This window comes from Protomyctophum parallelum (genome assembly GCF_964188405.1).
Source record: "Protomyctophum parallelum genome assembly, chromosome: 16".
Classification (NCBI taxonomy): Eukaryota; Metazoa; Chordata; class Actinopteri; order Myctophiformes; family Myctophidae; genus Protomyctophum; species Protomyctophum parallelum.
This window is the reverse complement of record NC_139711.1, coordinates 30,668,671-30,686,950: the sequence shown is the minus strand read 5'-3', so window position 1 is coordinate 30,686,950 and position 18,280 is coordinate 30,668,671. Positions and strand designations below refer to the sequence as shown.

Sequence of the window (18,280 nt, the reverse complement as noted above, 5' to 3'; positions counted from 1 at the left end):
CCAGGACTCTCTTATCTCGTATGTCATCTATCAACTCTGGTGGGTGATGAAGGATGAAGTGAGGCGACAGAAGAAGTGGGTCATGAACAAGAAAAATCCCTTCATCGGGAAGGTGTTGAAGGGCATCATTGCAGCAGGAATGGTATGCGTAACTGGACTATTCTTAACTGGAATGTCACTAGTGATGTTATTACTTAGTTTTCCATGTGTATTTTGCCTTACCTTAGCTACCAATCAGAAACTCTTCTAAAAGCAGAGGACAACTTTTTTTCAGCTGTGCTGAGAACTTCATTTTTACGTCAGGGCTCTATTTGGAGGTCTAGAAGAGGGTCTGTGGGAATGTGTGGGAAACATGTTTGTGCCCAGGTCTAATCTCGTATACCGCTGGACCGCAGCACAGCAGCTCCCTCATTCTGCAGGGCCAAATGTCTTGTGCACGCTGCCAGTAAATTAAGGATGTAACTCTCTGAATCTGACTTTTTTTCACATCTTCTATATTTTTTGAAATATTCAATTTGATTCTGAAGGTCAGTCGAGGTAGATCAGGCTTGGTATTTGCACAGATATATAGATGACCTACATCATAGACAAGTCCGAGATCCACATGGAAACCACAGCGTTATTGTTATGGGGGTCCTATGAGGGTGTCTGTTAAGTGTCAATTAAGGACAAATCTCACAAACCGCTCGACCGATCAGCAACACATTTCTTGTGCTGCACACTGCCAGTAGGCCAACGAATTGAATCCCACATTTTTTTCCACATATTGTGAATATGTCTTACTTTTTAAAACTTCAATTTTATACTGCCAGTCAATGGGGATGGAATTGGGCTAAATATAAATTATCAATCAGTCTGATGATCTATCTATCTATCTATAGTGAGTATCAAATCGAGTGGCAAAGTGAGTTTAACGTTGTTTAACATAGTTTAATGCAATCAGGTTTTCTGTTTGGATGTATGGGATGTCAAGGCCAAGTAGTTTTTTGCCACTCAGTAGGTGTTCCCACATAACTTCCAGGTATGATGATGTCACGCGCATACCCTCTATTATAGACCTATCTCAATAATTTGTTCAACTGTAAAGATTTTCGAAAAGCAATAATAAATTGTCACATTACCTCAACGAGAATAATATCTCATCACCCTATAAATCTGGATTTTGATTAAAATATTTCACAACCACCACTCTATTAAAACTTAGCCTATAAAATGATATTATCTTAGCCTCTGCTAATAAAAACTTAACTAGACCAATCTTCATTGACCTTTCGAAGTTAGAGGTGCTTTGAATTCTAGGAAGATGAATGTGCCTCAAAGCACGCAAATCAATTATATCTTCTATAAATTAATTTCAACGTTACCAGGGGTAGGGGCCCGACAAGCATGATACTTCTCCCTAGCTCCTTTTCAGGGACTTGGACTACTATGATTGTGATTACTATTGTATATATGTAAACAAGCTGAGAATTATTTGCATGACTATATATATCTAGAATATATATATATATATATATATATATATATATATATATATATATATATATATATATATATATATATATATATCTAGAATAGATATATATATCGTTTCTTTATTACTTGCGCAGGCAGAGCGTGCAAGTAATGTTTTTTTGTCCGGCGCTCCGATGCGTATGTCCCGTGGCAGCGTATGATGTAATGATTAATTTGTGCTTGATATGGCATTGGTGTCAGATTACATACATAGGGATATTACCTTTAATCCACCCGACACTGAAACATATAATTATTACGTCACCATTGAGAGCCAGTTATACCCTGGCATTGGTACATATCTTCATCACGTCATACGCAGCTACGGACATACGCATCAAACGACCCAAGTAACCACAGTATACTGCTAATCAACTTACTTGCACAAGCAGAGCGTGCAAGTAATGTTGTTTGTCCGGTGCTCCGATGCGTATAGCCCACATTTGCCGATTTGCTCAGACACATATGACGTAATTGCTCCATTAATTGTCAATGGCATTTAATGTTTGTGTTCAGACCGTTTATAGGAGGGGCTAAAAAAAGGTAGTCGACGAACATTTTCCGCCATAGTTTGTCAATACAATTAACACTACTCTATAGTACACTCCCTCCCCCTTTCTCTCTACAAAATAGGGATGCTAGGGTTCAGGTGGTTAAGGTGGTGGTGATGAGGATGTATAACCAGCTTTTCGATGACTCGAGCGAGTCTAACCCATAAAGCTATAACCATAACCATAAATTTGAAAAATTCTAGTTTCCACTTCACCAGTATACCATTAATCATGAATATCTATACATGTTGGCCCGCAGGTCTGATAAACAGACAGTAGCGTCAAGAGGTGTCAAGAAAGCGCCTAGAGCAGGCATCCTTTCCTGGTTTTCAGCTGATGGATGGAAATGGCCTTATAGTGCACTCAATTCCATCCACCAGCTGCACCCCTGCAGTTGCACCCCTCTTGACAACAGGAAAGGAAGGTGTGTATATATAAGACAGATTTTTACACTTGGTATTAACCCCACAAAAACAAGTTTCACATTACCATTAGGCTACAAATCTTCAATTCGTTTCTTTCCCCTTTATTTTGTATAAAAATATATTCTCTAATGCCATTTCATGGGTATTGAATTCTCTTGCTTATGTTTCATGCTTCACGGAGCTCTTGAGCTCATAACCACAGGACAACACAATGCATAACTTACTAACACCCAGCACAAGTTCAAATTTTCCATTTTATTATCTTTTTCTTAAAAAATTTATACATACGAAATGATAAATATAAAAAACAAAAAAATAAACAAATAAACATTGACCAATGTTACAAACATCCTCTTACTGCAGAGAAAATAAACTACAAGCTAGTGTTACATCCCACATTGATGTTTGCCTAGTCTTTACAATATCTTCTGCTATTTAGTCATTCCCTTCTCACAAGAGTAGACAGTTTTTGAAGAGGACTGAAGAGGAATTGAAATCACATCTCACAAAAAAAGAAAAAGAGTGGCTTTGTTGTTGAGTAAAGCTATCATTCTATCCATTACTTCAGTGTTTTAGTCATGTGAATCTAATACCGCAATATTCACACCCTATAAAGATGGATCACTGTAAGAAGAGCAGGGAAAGATGTGGACTGGGAAACATGCAGGTAGCCTACAGTCTTTCATTGGTATGACAAACTACTTGCTCTACAACACTGGGCCCTTCTTTCTACATAGGGGTTTGCTGCCTCTTGTTAATGGAAGCTGTTAAACCTGGTCTTAGATTACAGCCGTTTAAAAAGCAGCTTGCATTACAGGCCATAACATCAATAACACAAAACAAAATAAAAGGAAACATTGCAAGTGAATGCAGCACGTCAGTTCCTCCTGTTCCGCCAGTTATAGCACCACACTTCATCCTGTTCCAACAGCTAGCACATCATCAGTGTCTGCATGTAGAGATTCTCCTGTGTTTGTGTGCTTGACTGGCTGAATTTGGCATAGCAGAACAGCTTGGTTTGTGGTCAGCAGACACAAGGCCAACATAGATGAGTCAACACTGATACCACACAGTGAAATCTGTTCATTCGAGTGTACAAAATGATAAATTAACACTGATGATGTTACTGTGTAATAGGTTCACCTGTGCCTGTGTAACCAAATAGTCAAAGTTTTTTTTTTTCTGCAGTGGGTGCAAACCCAATATTTCTTTTTCAGGATAAATGCAGTTGAATAAGAGTTGTCGTTTATGCTTTTAGCTAAAAGTTTCATTGATAATGATGCTTTTATTCCCCCTATAGGGGCCTGTCAGCTCCCAAGAACCACTCCCTCCACTAAACATTTAATAAACATCTCTATATTATAATTGACTGACCTAAAGACAACTTCATCCAGAAATATTTTACAGCTATTGTTAAATTTATCTCAGTGGTGTAATGAATACCATCTTAGTAGTGCAATTCATAACATGCTTTGCGCATTGAGAGTCCTGTGGTAACAATAATTAGGTTTGACCATATACATTTGTTATTTTTTTCCTTCTTTTTATCAACATACATGCATGCTCTCTACATTTCATAGCTAAATCTTAGTGTAAGGTCTAGTGTATTCCTGGAGAGAAACGCATATGATGAATTAGTTGAAGAGTTCCATTTCAAAATGTTCCATTATCCACATGGGCAGTAACCCCCCGCCCCTCCCGCCCCCTTGGGGTGTAGTATGTGATGGACACCCCAAGTCCATTTAATATTGCTGATACATATATGATTTTGTTTGTAAAAGTGATGTGATTCCGTTAACATTGTGCTAATAGGCGTTACATCTTGCAGAATCCTGGATATAGCATTTTAGAACCAAACTCTTCACTTGCTAGGCTTAATTCCATTGCATGACTGTGTCACTCTGACAAGAACTGATTTTCACGCGTCGTGTTGTCAGCAAGCAACACAGTCATACATAAAAATCAAGCTTAATTCTGTTCTTGGACCACTTTTTTCATATTTTTAAAGATGAGGGATTTCTGAAGAAAATTAAACGTTATGTGAACAGTCACAGCCATCACTTCTCACATTATAAACATCACACTCGACCATTCTTAGAAATTCACATCATAACACACACATCCAACACACATCCAATAGACTAGTAAATAAAAAATGAGAGAAAAAAAAAAGAAACAACTGCATACATTACAATGTGGAAACAATACCGATCACAGCACCGCAGAAAATCAAAGGTAGTATTTTCTTAATCATTTTCAAATTAAAAAAAGATGACACCACTTGTTTGTCTCTCATCCTGATGATACAACTTTTCAGGACATCAGAAGCACAGGTAGCACTTCTTTTAAGGCTCATACCAATTCTAGATTTGCCATCTCAACCCAACACAAAACATGTCACCTCACTTGTATCTTGACATGAATCTCTTTAACTATTTAAGCCCTATATACTTAGTTGTACAATGGATAATGAAAATAGCAATTCTACAAGCTCACAGGGAGTCGCAACATGTTATAAGCTTGTAGATCTGCTATTTGAAAATGTATACTGTGGGGCGCCGATGGACTAGTGGTTAAGGCAAATTGTACATCAGGATCTATAGTGAAGCCTCACAGCGAGTATCGGGTTCGATTCCCGAGCCCGACAGGACTTGCTGTCTGTCACTTCCCGTGTCCTGTCAATCTACAGAGTACTATCCAACTAAAGAAATTAAGAAACCACCAAACATATTGTAACATTTTAAATGCATACCGAGGGATTCAGTCCCACCATTCCAATTTAGGTGGTGACCAAAACAGTAAAAGTTTTGGCCTGATTTAGTTGCCGGGGGCAGATCCCAAATAGCTGCCTAGTGTTATCACCAACCATGAAGACAAGTTAGATTCCCTGTCTAGCTTTGACCCACCACCATCACTAATGTGCCAGGAAAAAGTGTTGTAAAAAAACTAGGAAGACTTCTTCAGTAGCTGTTAACATGATATTGTTTGTGTTATTGCTGGTACCGGTAGTCAAAATATACATCTCAGTGGGGTTTAGCCCTGTGAGTGCTGGGCTTGGAAAACACTTACCGGTAATTGACTACTTAAACCCAATATACTTGATTCACAAGGTTCACATTAGGTTTGCTAGTATTTTCCAAATCCTTTTGGTGAAAACAGCCACTCTACAAGATCACCACCCACTGTGTTGTTGTAAGCTTATAGAGCTGCTATTTTAGCTGAATAGCGCCCCAGAATAGGGACACTATGGTTCTAAGGACTCGTGACATTTAGTTACAGTGACACATGTCAGGCATTCACAACTGATCATTTGTTTCATCTCAAATAGTACGCTCCCATCTAGATGACTTGTTATAGATGATTAGGGCTGTTAGTAAAATAGTACATTTTCTACTAGAGGAGTAGATTATTCAAATGAGCAAGTTGCAGATCATAATCTAGAATATTAAATACCGTATTATCATATGTAAAATTTCCTATTTCTGCAGTACTGTGGAGAGTCGACTGAAGAATGGACAGAGACGGCACAGTTATTAGACCCTGTGTTGTTAAACTCTACTTCTATCTTCATCCACCCAGAGGGCAGGTCTTTCAGTCCTGTTCAGGTTCACATTGACAAGAGACACTCACTAGAAATCAGGTCAACTGTCTAGTTCCAAGAATTAATGACCAATTAAAATAGCAGTAACTAGTATAGTATAGGCCAAAGTATAGGCAAAAGCACAATAGACTAGAAATAGTCCCTGCACACAGAGCGCGTTTTTCAGAATTTTAGCTGCGTTTCTCCATCTGTTTTCCAAAAAACGCGTCCAGTGTGCAACCACCTTAAGGGTCCAATTCAATCCATGTGTACACTCTTTGGAGTTAAATTAACACTAAGGACTTTACAGTTTATTCAGCATTGACATTTATGTTCATTGTTCCATGATGTTTTACTTTTTGTTCTTTAAAGTGGTAGTTCAACCAAGACTTTTATATTATTTAACAACAGCAATACGATATAAAAAAAAATCTGTCTATAAACTCCAAAATACAACTTGTGTTTTAAACACTTCCGGGCTAAACATCTCCTGCACGATAAACACATGCGCCTGGGCGCTCGTGTGTCTGAATGAGCTCCACTTGAATCCCACGGGCACACCCATGCACGTTATTTCGTCATTTTTGGATTCGGGATTTACCGTTAAGGAATATTTTAATATTTAACTAAAACTATCCGTGACTGAAAGACATCACTGGGTAAGTAAACGATAGAAATAGTAATTTCTTGGGTGAACTACCCCTTTAAATCTTTACAATACAGTGTGGTCGTAGGTTGAGCACTGAGCAGTCTATTGACGATATGAACATCACGGCTGCCATCTTGCCAGCAAGGTGCTAACTAGGGACAACTTCCCATAGACAGACCATTCATCCAAACAGAAAAGTCCTATCTAATTGTATTAAACAACATCAAACACACCAACATTGCAGCTGTACGGAAAGCTTGAATTATCCTCTTTCAATCTGTAAAGTTTTTGTTTCATAAAAATCCACCATAGATATGTTATGAGCTACTTCCTGTGAATAAATTCCTTCCAGGTGAAGTTTTGGAGTTTGGAAGCACTTGTTTTTAGTAAAGCAACATCCTGCATTAGGTGCAAATTCAAAACAGGTGGTACTCTGGGCTGTTGAGTGATATCCAATGAGCACTCCCAAACTTTCTACACTAAAAAATCACCTGCAAGGAAGTAGCACATAACAAGTCTACAGTGGACTTTTATGAAACAAACACTTTGCAGATAAAAAGAGGATAAATCAAGATTTTCGCACAGCTGCAATGTTGGTGAGTTTGACGTTGTTTAATACAATCAGATAGGACATTTCTGTTTGGATGAATGAGCAGTCAATGGGAAGTTGCACCTAGTTAGCACCTTGCTGGCAAGATGGCCGCGGTCTGAATATCGTCAATAACAGGGTTTGTCTCAATGTCTGTATATCCCCATAACAATAGACCTGCTCACCCTACAATGTGCATGGCGTCATGAAAAAGAAACTTGACGTGCCTGATGTAACTTGCTGCAGCGAAGAACAGATGCAAATCACAAATGGCACTGAAGGAAATTAACTCATCCACAAACTGCACAACTAGTAACTTTGCCGATAGCGGAAGTTATTAGGCCCCGTGTTATTGTTAAAATAAAATAAATACAATTCTAGTGTTAATATAATGTACTTTATGACACCAACTTTACAGGCTTCTGGACATTACTTTCATTATGCACCTTAGTGTTAGAACCACCACAAGCAGACACAATTTCACTTCACTACCTCTAATCAAAATATTGAATTCAACCGGGCCCAGTGGCTTCTCCAGTGAGTTAGCCCTACTGAAAGGGACCTGTGTTGGCTGAAACCACCATACCAACTCGGTTTGGGGCAACTGGAGCACCCAGAGGTACCGTTTGCCAGAATAACGTTTTTCTGGCTCTGTACAGTAGGTCAGCCATCTAGGAGAGGGTCTGTGTATGCGTTTGTTTTTCCAGGACTAATCTCACAAACCAATGGACCAATAAGCACCAACGTTCTTGTGCATGCTGCCAGTATACCAAGTACAGTACCTCCATGCAGTACCTCCGATTTTCGCTAATCCCAGTTTTTGCTATTACTCCTACAGATCAATGTCATCAACACGGACCTGTCAGCTGCCCTAGATGGGCAGGACTTAGCCTGAACCTAATAAGGCACAACTTAACTGATTAGAGCAGGTCTTTAAAATGACTGCCCAAGCTTTCCCTTTTGTTGAAGCAATTTTAGGTTTCTCCCTTTGACAGTGCCTAATCCACATTCTCATCGACTCGACTTGTCAAGCTAAGCTACGTTGATTGTCGACAAGGTTTCGGAACCCAAAATAAGTTTCAGAACAATTGCATTTCAAAATGCTGAAACCTTGTCAAAATGTGGAGTCATACTTTGGACCTGACTGTAGAGTGGTGATGTCCTAGATCAACATGGCATCCACACGTTATCAGACCCAGTCTTATGAACCACTGGCACAGTTTGAAAACAAAATAGTGAAACCTTTAGCGGTGGATAATTCAGCTCTTGCTGAAACTTGACACACAAACTCCAACACTCCTGTTTGGGTGCCAGAATCGAGGACTGAAATGTTAACTACACGTAGATGCTTAAGTAAGGCTTTCTTACTTGTCCACTATATTAAGCCACTGAGATCAGGCTGGTGTCATTTGAACATTATGTCTGATACTCCTCATAAACATACAACATGGTGTCTTACTGCTGTTATAGTGACTCCTAATTGCACCCGGTATGCTGTTCTGTCAATAATAATTGGGGCAACGTAGGAAATAACATTATTATGGTCCATAAAAACAGTCAGTTCTCACACATACAGTACAGAGAAGTTAAGCTGCAAAAAAGACCCCCCTCATTAATTCAAATAGAAATACACAGTAATTCCTTCCTATTGTGATGCCGGATGAATGTGGGAGTTGTTTTTCAGTGGTTGATTAAAAATTCACATCTAAGTGCCTTGTTGTCATGTGATTAACAGGTGTCTTTCAAATGCAGACACCCCACCCAAAAGACTCACTATGCAAAAAAAAGGTTAACAAAAAGTGACTCAAGACCTATTAGTACAGTGTTTTGACTAGATGGCGATCATTATTTTTAGTCTTATAAAAAAGGACATCACTACGAAAAATGCATCATCCTTTTTAAAATATGCAGCGCTTCAATATAAAGTGCTTCATTACATTGTTATCTTTTTTTTTTTTACAGTTTCTTATTAAAATATTGTATTCCCTGGAGTGAAACCATAGTAAACATGTTACACATTGGTAAAAATAAACATTTTGGAATGTCTTTTTTGTGTTTTTGTTTTTTCAAAAAGCCCCATTCGGTGATTTTGGTCAAGCTGAACTTGTTCCTGGAGCCTAGGGAAAAAAAGTGATGCAAGTCTCAGTAATCAATATTCACAGCAATGTTCACAGTAACTCATCTCATGCACAACCATCTCAAAGTTTATGGTTGAAGAGTGGATGGAAAAGGTGAATAAACTGGTAAAAGCAGGAGAGAAGAATGAATGGCGAGCAGTTAAATGGTATAACAGGCCAAAGGATGCTGAAAGCTGAGCATTATGGGTAGTCAGGTAGTTATGTTATTATCCATCTTAAAGTCGAGCTAACTGCTGTACATGACATATTTCTGAGTAAAGGTCTTTTGAGACGGAGAGCGACTGAAGCGCCTAGTAATTTATTTGGACACGCAGAGAAGAAAAGTTGATCCTGTGAAATTGTCCCGTGGGCGAATAGACCTGGATTGTGTTTTTTGTTATACACTATGCGTGTCACACCTCTCATGAGCAGACCTGGAGCAGACCTGTTGTTGATCCAGGCGACAACGCCTGCCTCACCCGCTCCCTGTCTCTCAGCAAATCACAGGCCTGCATGGTTTTGAGCTCAACCTAATCATTTGGATGCTGATTTGGACGTTGTTGAAAAAACGTAGGTACTGCTGATCAAATATGAATGAGGATTCTGTGATTGCATTGCCTAATGCAATCGGCTCGAGTCAGATGTTTTCAGAAACATATTGTAGTGTACTGGTTAGCAGTAAAAATGTTGGATATGTGAAGATGTTGGATATCGTCACTGTCGGGCGGAAATCAGTTATCTCCATTTTTCTACTTTTAAATAATAAAAAAAGAATCAGTTCCAATGTACACCCCTTACGTCTGTGTGTGTATTTAGACAAATATTGAAAAGGTTTTAAAAAGCACCTCCCAACTCCATTGGATCCTCAAACTATCAGTCAAACCAGCTAACTCCCGATTGATTAGAATGTCCAAGTCAGAAGGAAAATCGCCACATTAATGGTCAAAAACTTCCCGACAACACTGGATTTGGGTAAAATGATGATAATATATAAGGAGACACATTCAAGTATCTGACAATGTAAAAAGTCACCATACCAACTTTGAGGAGGCAGTATTGTCAGCGTAGTTCTAAAAACGTGCTAATTATTTATTTATTTTCATTTAATTCCTAAATATATTTTATATATATTTTGGACATGGCTGGTTTCTGCCTGACAGCTGCTATAGCCAGCTAGATCACTGCTATGACTGCATACAGCACTGCCCTCTGGTGGCTGTCGCGTAATGAATCTTAGCCATGTCTGGAAGATTGATTGACGATTGAATGAATGTCATATTAATTATTATTGGTTGAAATTGGTACTTAATTGGTACATTTTGTTTTACAGGAATAAATCATGATTGTACTGTATTTTGTTATATTAAAAATGCAAAATGTGATCACAGGATGTGATCTAAACGTTTAAAAAATAAATAAACAGCTTGACTTTAAGACTAGGGAGCTTGACATTTATCAACACAGGCACCAAGGTATATTGAGTCTGCCCTTGCCCCAAAAAATTGCTCGAAAGAAAACGCCTTGGGAAACAAAGGGCTGATACACATCTTAAGGTAGGCCTATAACTATAACTATAATACTAATAGATACTACTAGACTAGTACTCAGAACAGAATTATACCTGATTCAGTAGGGTGGAAAGCTTCTAGAGACAGAAAAAGGCCAATGTTTTTCCAAGTAAACAGGAAGTGCCAAGGAGGAGTGACTTGCTCCAAACAGTCACAATGCTCCCAGCGAATGTGCTGTACAGCTCCATAGATGTCCATGAGTCCTATCCATCTACCTTAGTGCGCCAATTCAATGTCAAAGCTTGCCTGTGCAAGTGGAGAGGTGTATGAGTGAACTCATTTCCCTGGTCAGGACTCCAACTCTCCTTTAGTTTGTCAGTTTTTTATCACCACTGCATAAGTAGTCCCTGTCTTCTATAAAGCACCATGGTTGTGAGGCGGTGATGGCAAGGGAAAATACATGTACAAAGACTGGCAAACAGGCAAAAATAAACAAACAAACAAATAAACAGTTTGTTCCAGGAAGCTGATGATTAAGACACAATGAGGATTGTGATGATGATGAAGATGATGGAGGTGAATGCATTGAGCTGGATTAGCGAGCATGCACTCGTTAGTTTGTCCATCAGCATGCTTCGGAATGGCATACAGTACATCCATTGGCATACGCCTTGCTGACAAGAATGACGCAAAGCACTGTTAACTTGTAGATCAGTTCTTGTCGGAAAGTAACATGTGTGCGATAGAGTACAAATTAAGCTTTAAGTTAGTGTGTTTTCATTTGCATGCAGCCGTTTGCGAGCATGCAGAGACGGTGGCAGATTTGGCAGCGGTGGGGTGGGCAGGGCGAGGTTTCCGGAGCAGTGTGGCGAGAAGGAAGAGCGTGGAAGTTGGCAGGTAAACACAGAGAAAAAGGACCATGTCCTCGCTGAGACAGACAACCAGGGCACTCGTCTCCGTCAGCGCCCAGTCCACCAGAACTCCCATCATCAGGTAGTACACGTGGAACTCCTGCAGCGTCTCCCACTCGCCACTACCCCACTCCTCGCCCGCCATGTCCCCGTTGCTGTCACTCACCATGGGTTTCATCTCTGCCCCTTCCGACACTACCTCCTTGGCCCGGCTCCGTCCACGCTCCACCACCCGCTCCAGTCTTCTGCTGTTCTCCACAAACTCCTGCAAGAGACAGGGGGAATAAGAGGTGTAGAGACGAGGCTTAGAACTCAGGTGTATTTGTTGAAAATAAATATTCGGAAGGTCTGCTTGTACATGCAGTATCTCTCAGGAAAGTTATTCAGATTTCTTTCCTCCTGGGAAAACAAAAAACTGTATACAAATTCTATTCTATATTTCTATTTCTATGGCCCATCCCAATTTCTATCAAATTTGAGTCTGTAGTTTGCCCCAATATACAATGACCAATGACAATTGTTTTCTCTATCCACCAGGCTGGAACAGTAGGCTACAAGGAGAGGTAGAGAGGCAGCTAAAGACCTTTATAGTGTTACTAAAAGGTTACTAGTATTTAAATAAATCTCACATTGAAGTTAAAACTAGGCGCTTTGACTCTTATAACGTTAATCTTGTGTCAAATTAAACAACATATTAGCTTCTGGATTTGTTACCTTAGTTTAGGATAGCATGACAACACAACTTAACCAAATGCAGTAGTACGGCACCATCTCGGAAACCCCCGAGTCCCATTGGTTACTGTAAACGGCAATCAATATCTGTGACATGTCCTGGACCTGCTTACTGTTACAGTAGATACCGTATGCATAATCAAATATCATTATTGCTAGCTGTGTCATGAGGTCTTTTGTCAAATCATATCAGTCAAACAATTCCTAATTTCCTCATTAACATTGCACAACTTATCATCGTAGTACAACCTGGGTGTGAGAATTTGTTGATTTAGCTGAGTTAAGTGATTTATTTGACTGAATCCACTTATGAACACAGTACTTCTTGTGTCGCCCTCCATTTGTTAGTTTTACGCAAGCATACAACATTACGGTTCCAAAGTCAGGTGACCTCACCTCAACCGTCTTAAATCCAGCTTAAATCCTCTGCTGAAAAAACTCACAGAATGGCTTTCACCCCGAGCACACAATAGTTGGCTAGATAATGGCTCTGAGGAGGATAGCGGGAAGGAGTCAACCTGTCATGTTTGATGACTTCAAAAAAGCTTTTAACACCATACACTGGGGGAAACTCATGAACATTTTCCTGGCCTATGGTGTTAAAGAGAAGTTAACATCACACAAATTTATGATTGCGCCCAGGGCAGCGCTCTGTGGATTTGTCAGAAATAGTGGCATCTGGGTATCAGCCCCACCACCTGCTGGAAGGACTCATTCAGAATGTCACATATTGGTTGACTGAGCTCACAGCATATTCTCTCAGGATCGCCTGTGGTATATTGACAGGGCCCACTGCTTTGTTCGCTTTGACCTGCCGTCCCACGCCTGTATTTTGGGGAGCAGCTCTGGAAAACAGATGTTGGAAAACAAGGAGGGCTGTTCTGTTCTTTTCAAACAGGAAAAGGGTTTGGCTAACCAATGAAAAACTATTCTTTATTTAATTGCCAATTCCAAACAATGTTGTTCATAGCTTTTCTCAAGCCAGCCATGGATTGGACTTCCCGATGCTATAACCTATAGGAAATCTTGGTCAAGTCAAATGTTTTTTCAACTAAATTACTTGATGGGACTTTGTCTTGACTTTGGTGTAGGACAAAATAGAATAGTTAATAGAATTGACTAATTCTGTATGCAGTAATTGAATGGAAAATAACATTTTGTTTAGATTTAGCATTTTAATGAAAAATAACCAATTTTAGTTTTACCGTTGTGCTCGAGCTTCTTTATACTACGGTTAGATGAAGTTCACATATCATGAAAACTGATATTTCAGTCAATATGATACAGGTTTGTTCATCTAAGGCTGCTTTCACAACTGTGTGAGTGCATTGTTGGGAAATGTGGTTCATTTGTGCTCATTCAAACTCTGGCACGGACCAATCAAACAAACGGGGGTTTCAGTTCCCTTCCAAGTGCACCAGAGTTTGGTTCGCTGTAGGTGTGAAAGCAATCCGAACCAAATATAGCAAGGGAGGCACTAGGTCCCATTTTTCAGAGTCTTTGGTATGACCCGGCCCGGGGATCGAACCCCGACCTCCCGGTCCCAGGGCGGACACTCTAACCACAAGGCCACTGAGCTGGTTGAACAAGCGACTCAACGTGCCTTCAGCACTTCCTATATGGCACTTCCGCTTGACTTAATGCTTTCAATGGAGACACGTCGCTCCAATGAACTGCAGTGGCCAATGAGGCATCTATATTTTTTAATATGTATGGTATGAAACTATGAACTAGCAAAGACCCCATTAAGATCCAAGACATTTGATGTAATCATTGTGTGTGTGGTTTGTATCCAAATACTGCCACCGTCTTGCTTTCATGAACAATTGGCACAATATGTAAAGTTTAGGATGTTTTGGTAACCATACACCCAACCAGTTGAAGAAATTTGCAGATTGAGGCACTAACCTTTGCTTGTAGAAAATATCAGACTGGGAGATTGAACATGCTAATGCTAGTTTGACCACTTCAAATACGTGTTACATGGTGACTTCTATAGAATCCAAATGACTGAAATCAGTCGTGGCGATGTTAATCCATGTGACTGGCGTACCATCAGTGCTTTGTCCATATAAAACTCCTGCCCAGGGGTGCCATCGTTGTACTTGGTGTCGATGGCGAAGCAGAGGAAGAGGACGTCCACTACGATCTCGAAGATGGACAGGAAGCAGTGGGCCACCAGGAAGGCAAACAGACAGACGATGACTAGAGGGAGGAGCCATTCCGCATAGTCCCGTTGGTAGTTCAACAGAAGAACGCCGGCAAACGCTGTCGACGTTACAATCAGGATCTGACCGAGAAAAGACAAAAAGACTTCAGTCACTTTAGCTACAGCACTTTAAGTAAGTGGTTCTCAAAGTGGATTCCAGGGACTCTCTGGGTTCCTTTAGGGGGGTCTAAATGGACCCTTACAAGTCTATAATTCTGACAAATGGAAACAAATAGTGACCAAAATAAAACCTTTCCTCCGATTATTAGGCTCTGTCACCAGGCTGTGTCACTATACCTTCCCTAGGAAGAGAACAAAATCTCCCACGGCGTTGATGGCAGCCACCCTCAGCGCATTCTCCACCAGTATCACAAAGGCGTCACGCGCCGACGTGCAGAAACTGGTGCTGTTGATGGCGGTGGCTGCATAGGCATTCTAGAAGGGAAACACACAGACAGGAAGTGACGAAGGATGAAATAACTAATGAAATTATAGAGAAATATACTATATCCTCAACTTTTTCTTATTTTCTTTTTTAAATTAATTCTAGTTTGTGTGCTTCTTCTCTGTACTGTATGGTTTTGTTGAGCATGAACCTTTATGAACCTAATATGCATTTAAAGAAAATTGAACTTGAAGTGTGAAGTGAGGGGTGCTCTTATCATCATACATCACATTCCGTGCTCAGTCAATGAAATCATCACAAAAGTCTTCACATTTCTGCCCTAACTTTTATCCTCAATATGTACTTTGCTCAGCCAATCAAATCGCACTGCCATATTGTCCAATAGTAATCTATTCTCTCTGTTTCTTGTGGATGTTCTTCCTCAAGTAGTTCTACTGTATGTTTAGGAAGGCTATTTCTGCCCAGTGAATACAACATGGGAACATAGCCGGCGTTGTAACAGGTTGGAGGGGCTGTGATGTAGTTTAAGGCTGGGCCCTTGAGAGACATCCATCCACTCCTCTCTACAGTACCATCTCACGAATATAACCAAGGTTTCTATACCGTCTATCAAGTGTGTGGCCATGTACAGTAAGACAAACTATGTGTGTGTGTGTGTGTGTGTGTGTGTGTGTGTGTGTGTGTGTGTGTGTGTGTGAGAGAGAGAGAGAGAGAAAAGAGGGTCGGATGAGAGAGAGAGTGACAGTGTGAAACAGGCAGAGAGAGGAAAAATAGCGACAGTGTGAGGGAATCCATTCTTCTTGTACCTGATTGAGATAGTTGAGGCACTTCTCCAGACACCACAGACAGCAGATGCAGGTCTTCAGCATGCAGCGTGCACATGCATTTTCCTACAAGGGCGAGAGAGGGAGCAGAGGAGGTGATGAGAGGATGATCACTGGCATGGTGCCCCTCCATATTAGGAGGGCGTGTCTTCTTGTAAACTCTTGCTTATACTCATTTTAATAACGTTCCATTCAGCTCATAACAATTTTTTCCTGCAGTGCACCACATGGCAAATGCAGACAGATTTGCTTGGTTACAAGTGGTGATGTGCCTTTTCCAAATCCGCTAATTGCTCCACCAGGCACGTGCACACATAGACATCAAAGGGGTCTCGAGCCCTTGCCCTTTTACCCGTCTGTAAATGTTGTTAATGCAGCATTTACTATGGTGAGAGAAACGCCAATGCCCCCCTTTCCTTTCCATGCCATACTCGAAGGCAGCATTCAGGAGAATTACCTTTTTGTAAACTTTCCTGAACTTGAGCGCAGCATTTTGCGTTGAGAGAAGTTGTCCTCTGTGTAGAAATCCATGTCGTACACCGCATCTTGCGTAGCTAAAGAGTGCGGGGTCGTGCCCCTAAAATAGCTGATCTATAAGCTCTCAACGCACAGGTATATTTTGCCAAAAGTGCCCTTTTAGGGAACTCCAGCCCCTGCCTCTCTACCATCCTCTGCACGTGCCTGTGCTCCACTGCCGTTGCTCAGTTCAGAGAACGTTCCTTGGATGAATGAGAAGTGCCGGAGTGGAACTCATACCTTTCCTTTGAGCTGGTTGTGGAGGTACATGAGGATGAGACGTGGGATCTTGACCAGGGTGATGATGAAGGACCCTTTAGCCACGGTGCCGATGTGGTAACGGAACAGCCTCCACACCGAAGACAGGATCGGTGTCAAAGGTAGTCTGTTCTTGTCCCTTAAAAAGATTCCATCTATATTTAATATGTCCTTTATTTACAGAATGGTGCACACCCACCTGGCAAAAGGTGGGGTGAACTATACCTTTAAGTATCCAAAGCCCTTGACAAAAAAACTACAAAAAAAAGAACAAAAAAAACCAAAAAGAAAAGGAAAAAGGTTTCATGTCCCCAGACGTTGAAATTAATGTAATGATGTAGGTCACAGTCTGTTTCCACTGCTTTCTGCTTTTGCTACAGAAGCTGCCCACCAGTAGTTTCAACACAGTCATCAGACATGGTGATTAATCAAAACTAGAAACACCCAGAAACAAGTGAAGTAGGTCATTCATAAAGGAAGGACAAAGAAGGAAGAAATTAAGATGGTATTTCAACTGAATGTAAATGACATGGAGTCAAGAATAGAGCATAGCAATTCCACTGCAACAACAGATTAATTACCGGTACAGTAAATGGCAGGCCAAGTAAGTAAGTAAAAGTAAGAGCAAGTCAGAAACAGAGTATCCACTCAAAGATTGTTGTTTATGATCCATAATACATTGACACGATCGTAGACAGGAACACCCACAAACGTCACATCCGGTTTTAACCCGGGGTAAAGAAAATGGTCTTTCCCATAGAGTTATAATAGAGTACGATCCTTTGGATCACTTTCAGAGCGATTTGTTGGATGTTAGAAATATTGACAGCCAAGAAAAGTCCATCAGAAGGACATCTGGAACACTCATGGCGGAACTTCAACCTGTTTTATGCACTTTTCCCATTTAGAAAGTTAACGTCTACATACATGTTCAGATTTCAAATATAAAGTGCTCGCCCCAGAGCCACGGATGTTACAATCCTCCTCGGGTGGGTAAAAGTACCCGTGTCTTCCGCATTGTTCAATAAAAAGCGTTTTAATCTGATCGGTGGCCAGAGTTATAATGCACCAACCGATAGGGGCGTATAGTTGAAAGCACATGGCCAGAAACTGATTAAACATTGCTTTTTATTGAACAATACGGAAGATACTGGTACTTATTCCCGCCCTAGCAGAATTGTAACATCCATGGCCCTGGGGTGAGCACTTTATATTTGTAATCTGAACATTTGTGTAGGCTTAAGCCACCGTAAGGACTGTAAATGGAGACTTTGCGTAAAACAATTCAGTCCAGGCCAGGGCTACCATGAGCTCACAGCGCGTTGCGTTGAGTTTGTAGATTTTTGGTTTATGCTGGGGACCTGGGGTTCAAGTGGTTTATAGAGTATCTCTTTATACTTTATTGCATGCGTCAAGTTGCACAAGCATAACCACCACTGAAATCGGACATGCCTCTCAATCTCCCTCTCCCTCCATGTTACAAAACATTG

General features: G+C 40.5%; 1 protein-coding gene across 1 annotated transcript in view; it reads right to left on the bottom strand.

Annotated features, from left to right (window-relative positions):
- Positions 1 to 8,436: 8,436 nt before the first annotated feature.
- The window catches only part of LOC310873412 (choline transporter-like protein 1), a 31,829-nt gene continuing 21,985 nt past the window's right edge, over positions 8,437 to 18,280 (bottom strand). Inside the window, exons 11-16 of the mRNA XM_083785782.1 lie at positions 16,773 to 16,929; positions 15,999 to 16,082; positions 15,084 to 15,221; positions 14,631 to 14,867; positions 12,012 to 12,110; positions 8,437 to 9,426 (exon numbers count right to left, since the gene is read on the bottom strand). Coding sequence (XP_083641908.1) covers positions 9,403 to 9,426; positions 12,012 to 12,110; positions 14,631 to 14,867; positions 15,084 to 15,221; positions 15,999 to 16,082; positions 16,773 to 16,929 — 739 coding nt within the window. The 3' untranslated portion in view covers positions 8,437 to 9,402. The remainder of the gene's footprint in view (positions 9,427 to 12,011; positions 12,111 to 14,630; positions 14,868 to 15,083; positions 15,222 to 15,998; positions 16,083 to 16,772; positions 16,930 to 18,280) is intronic.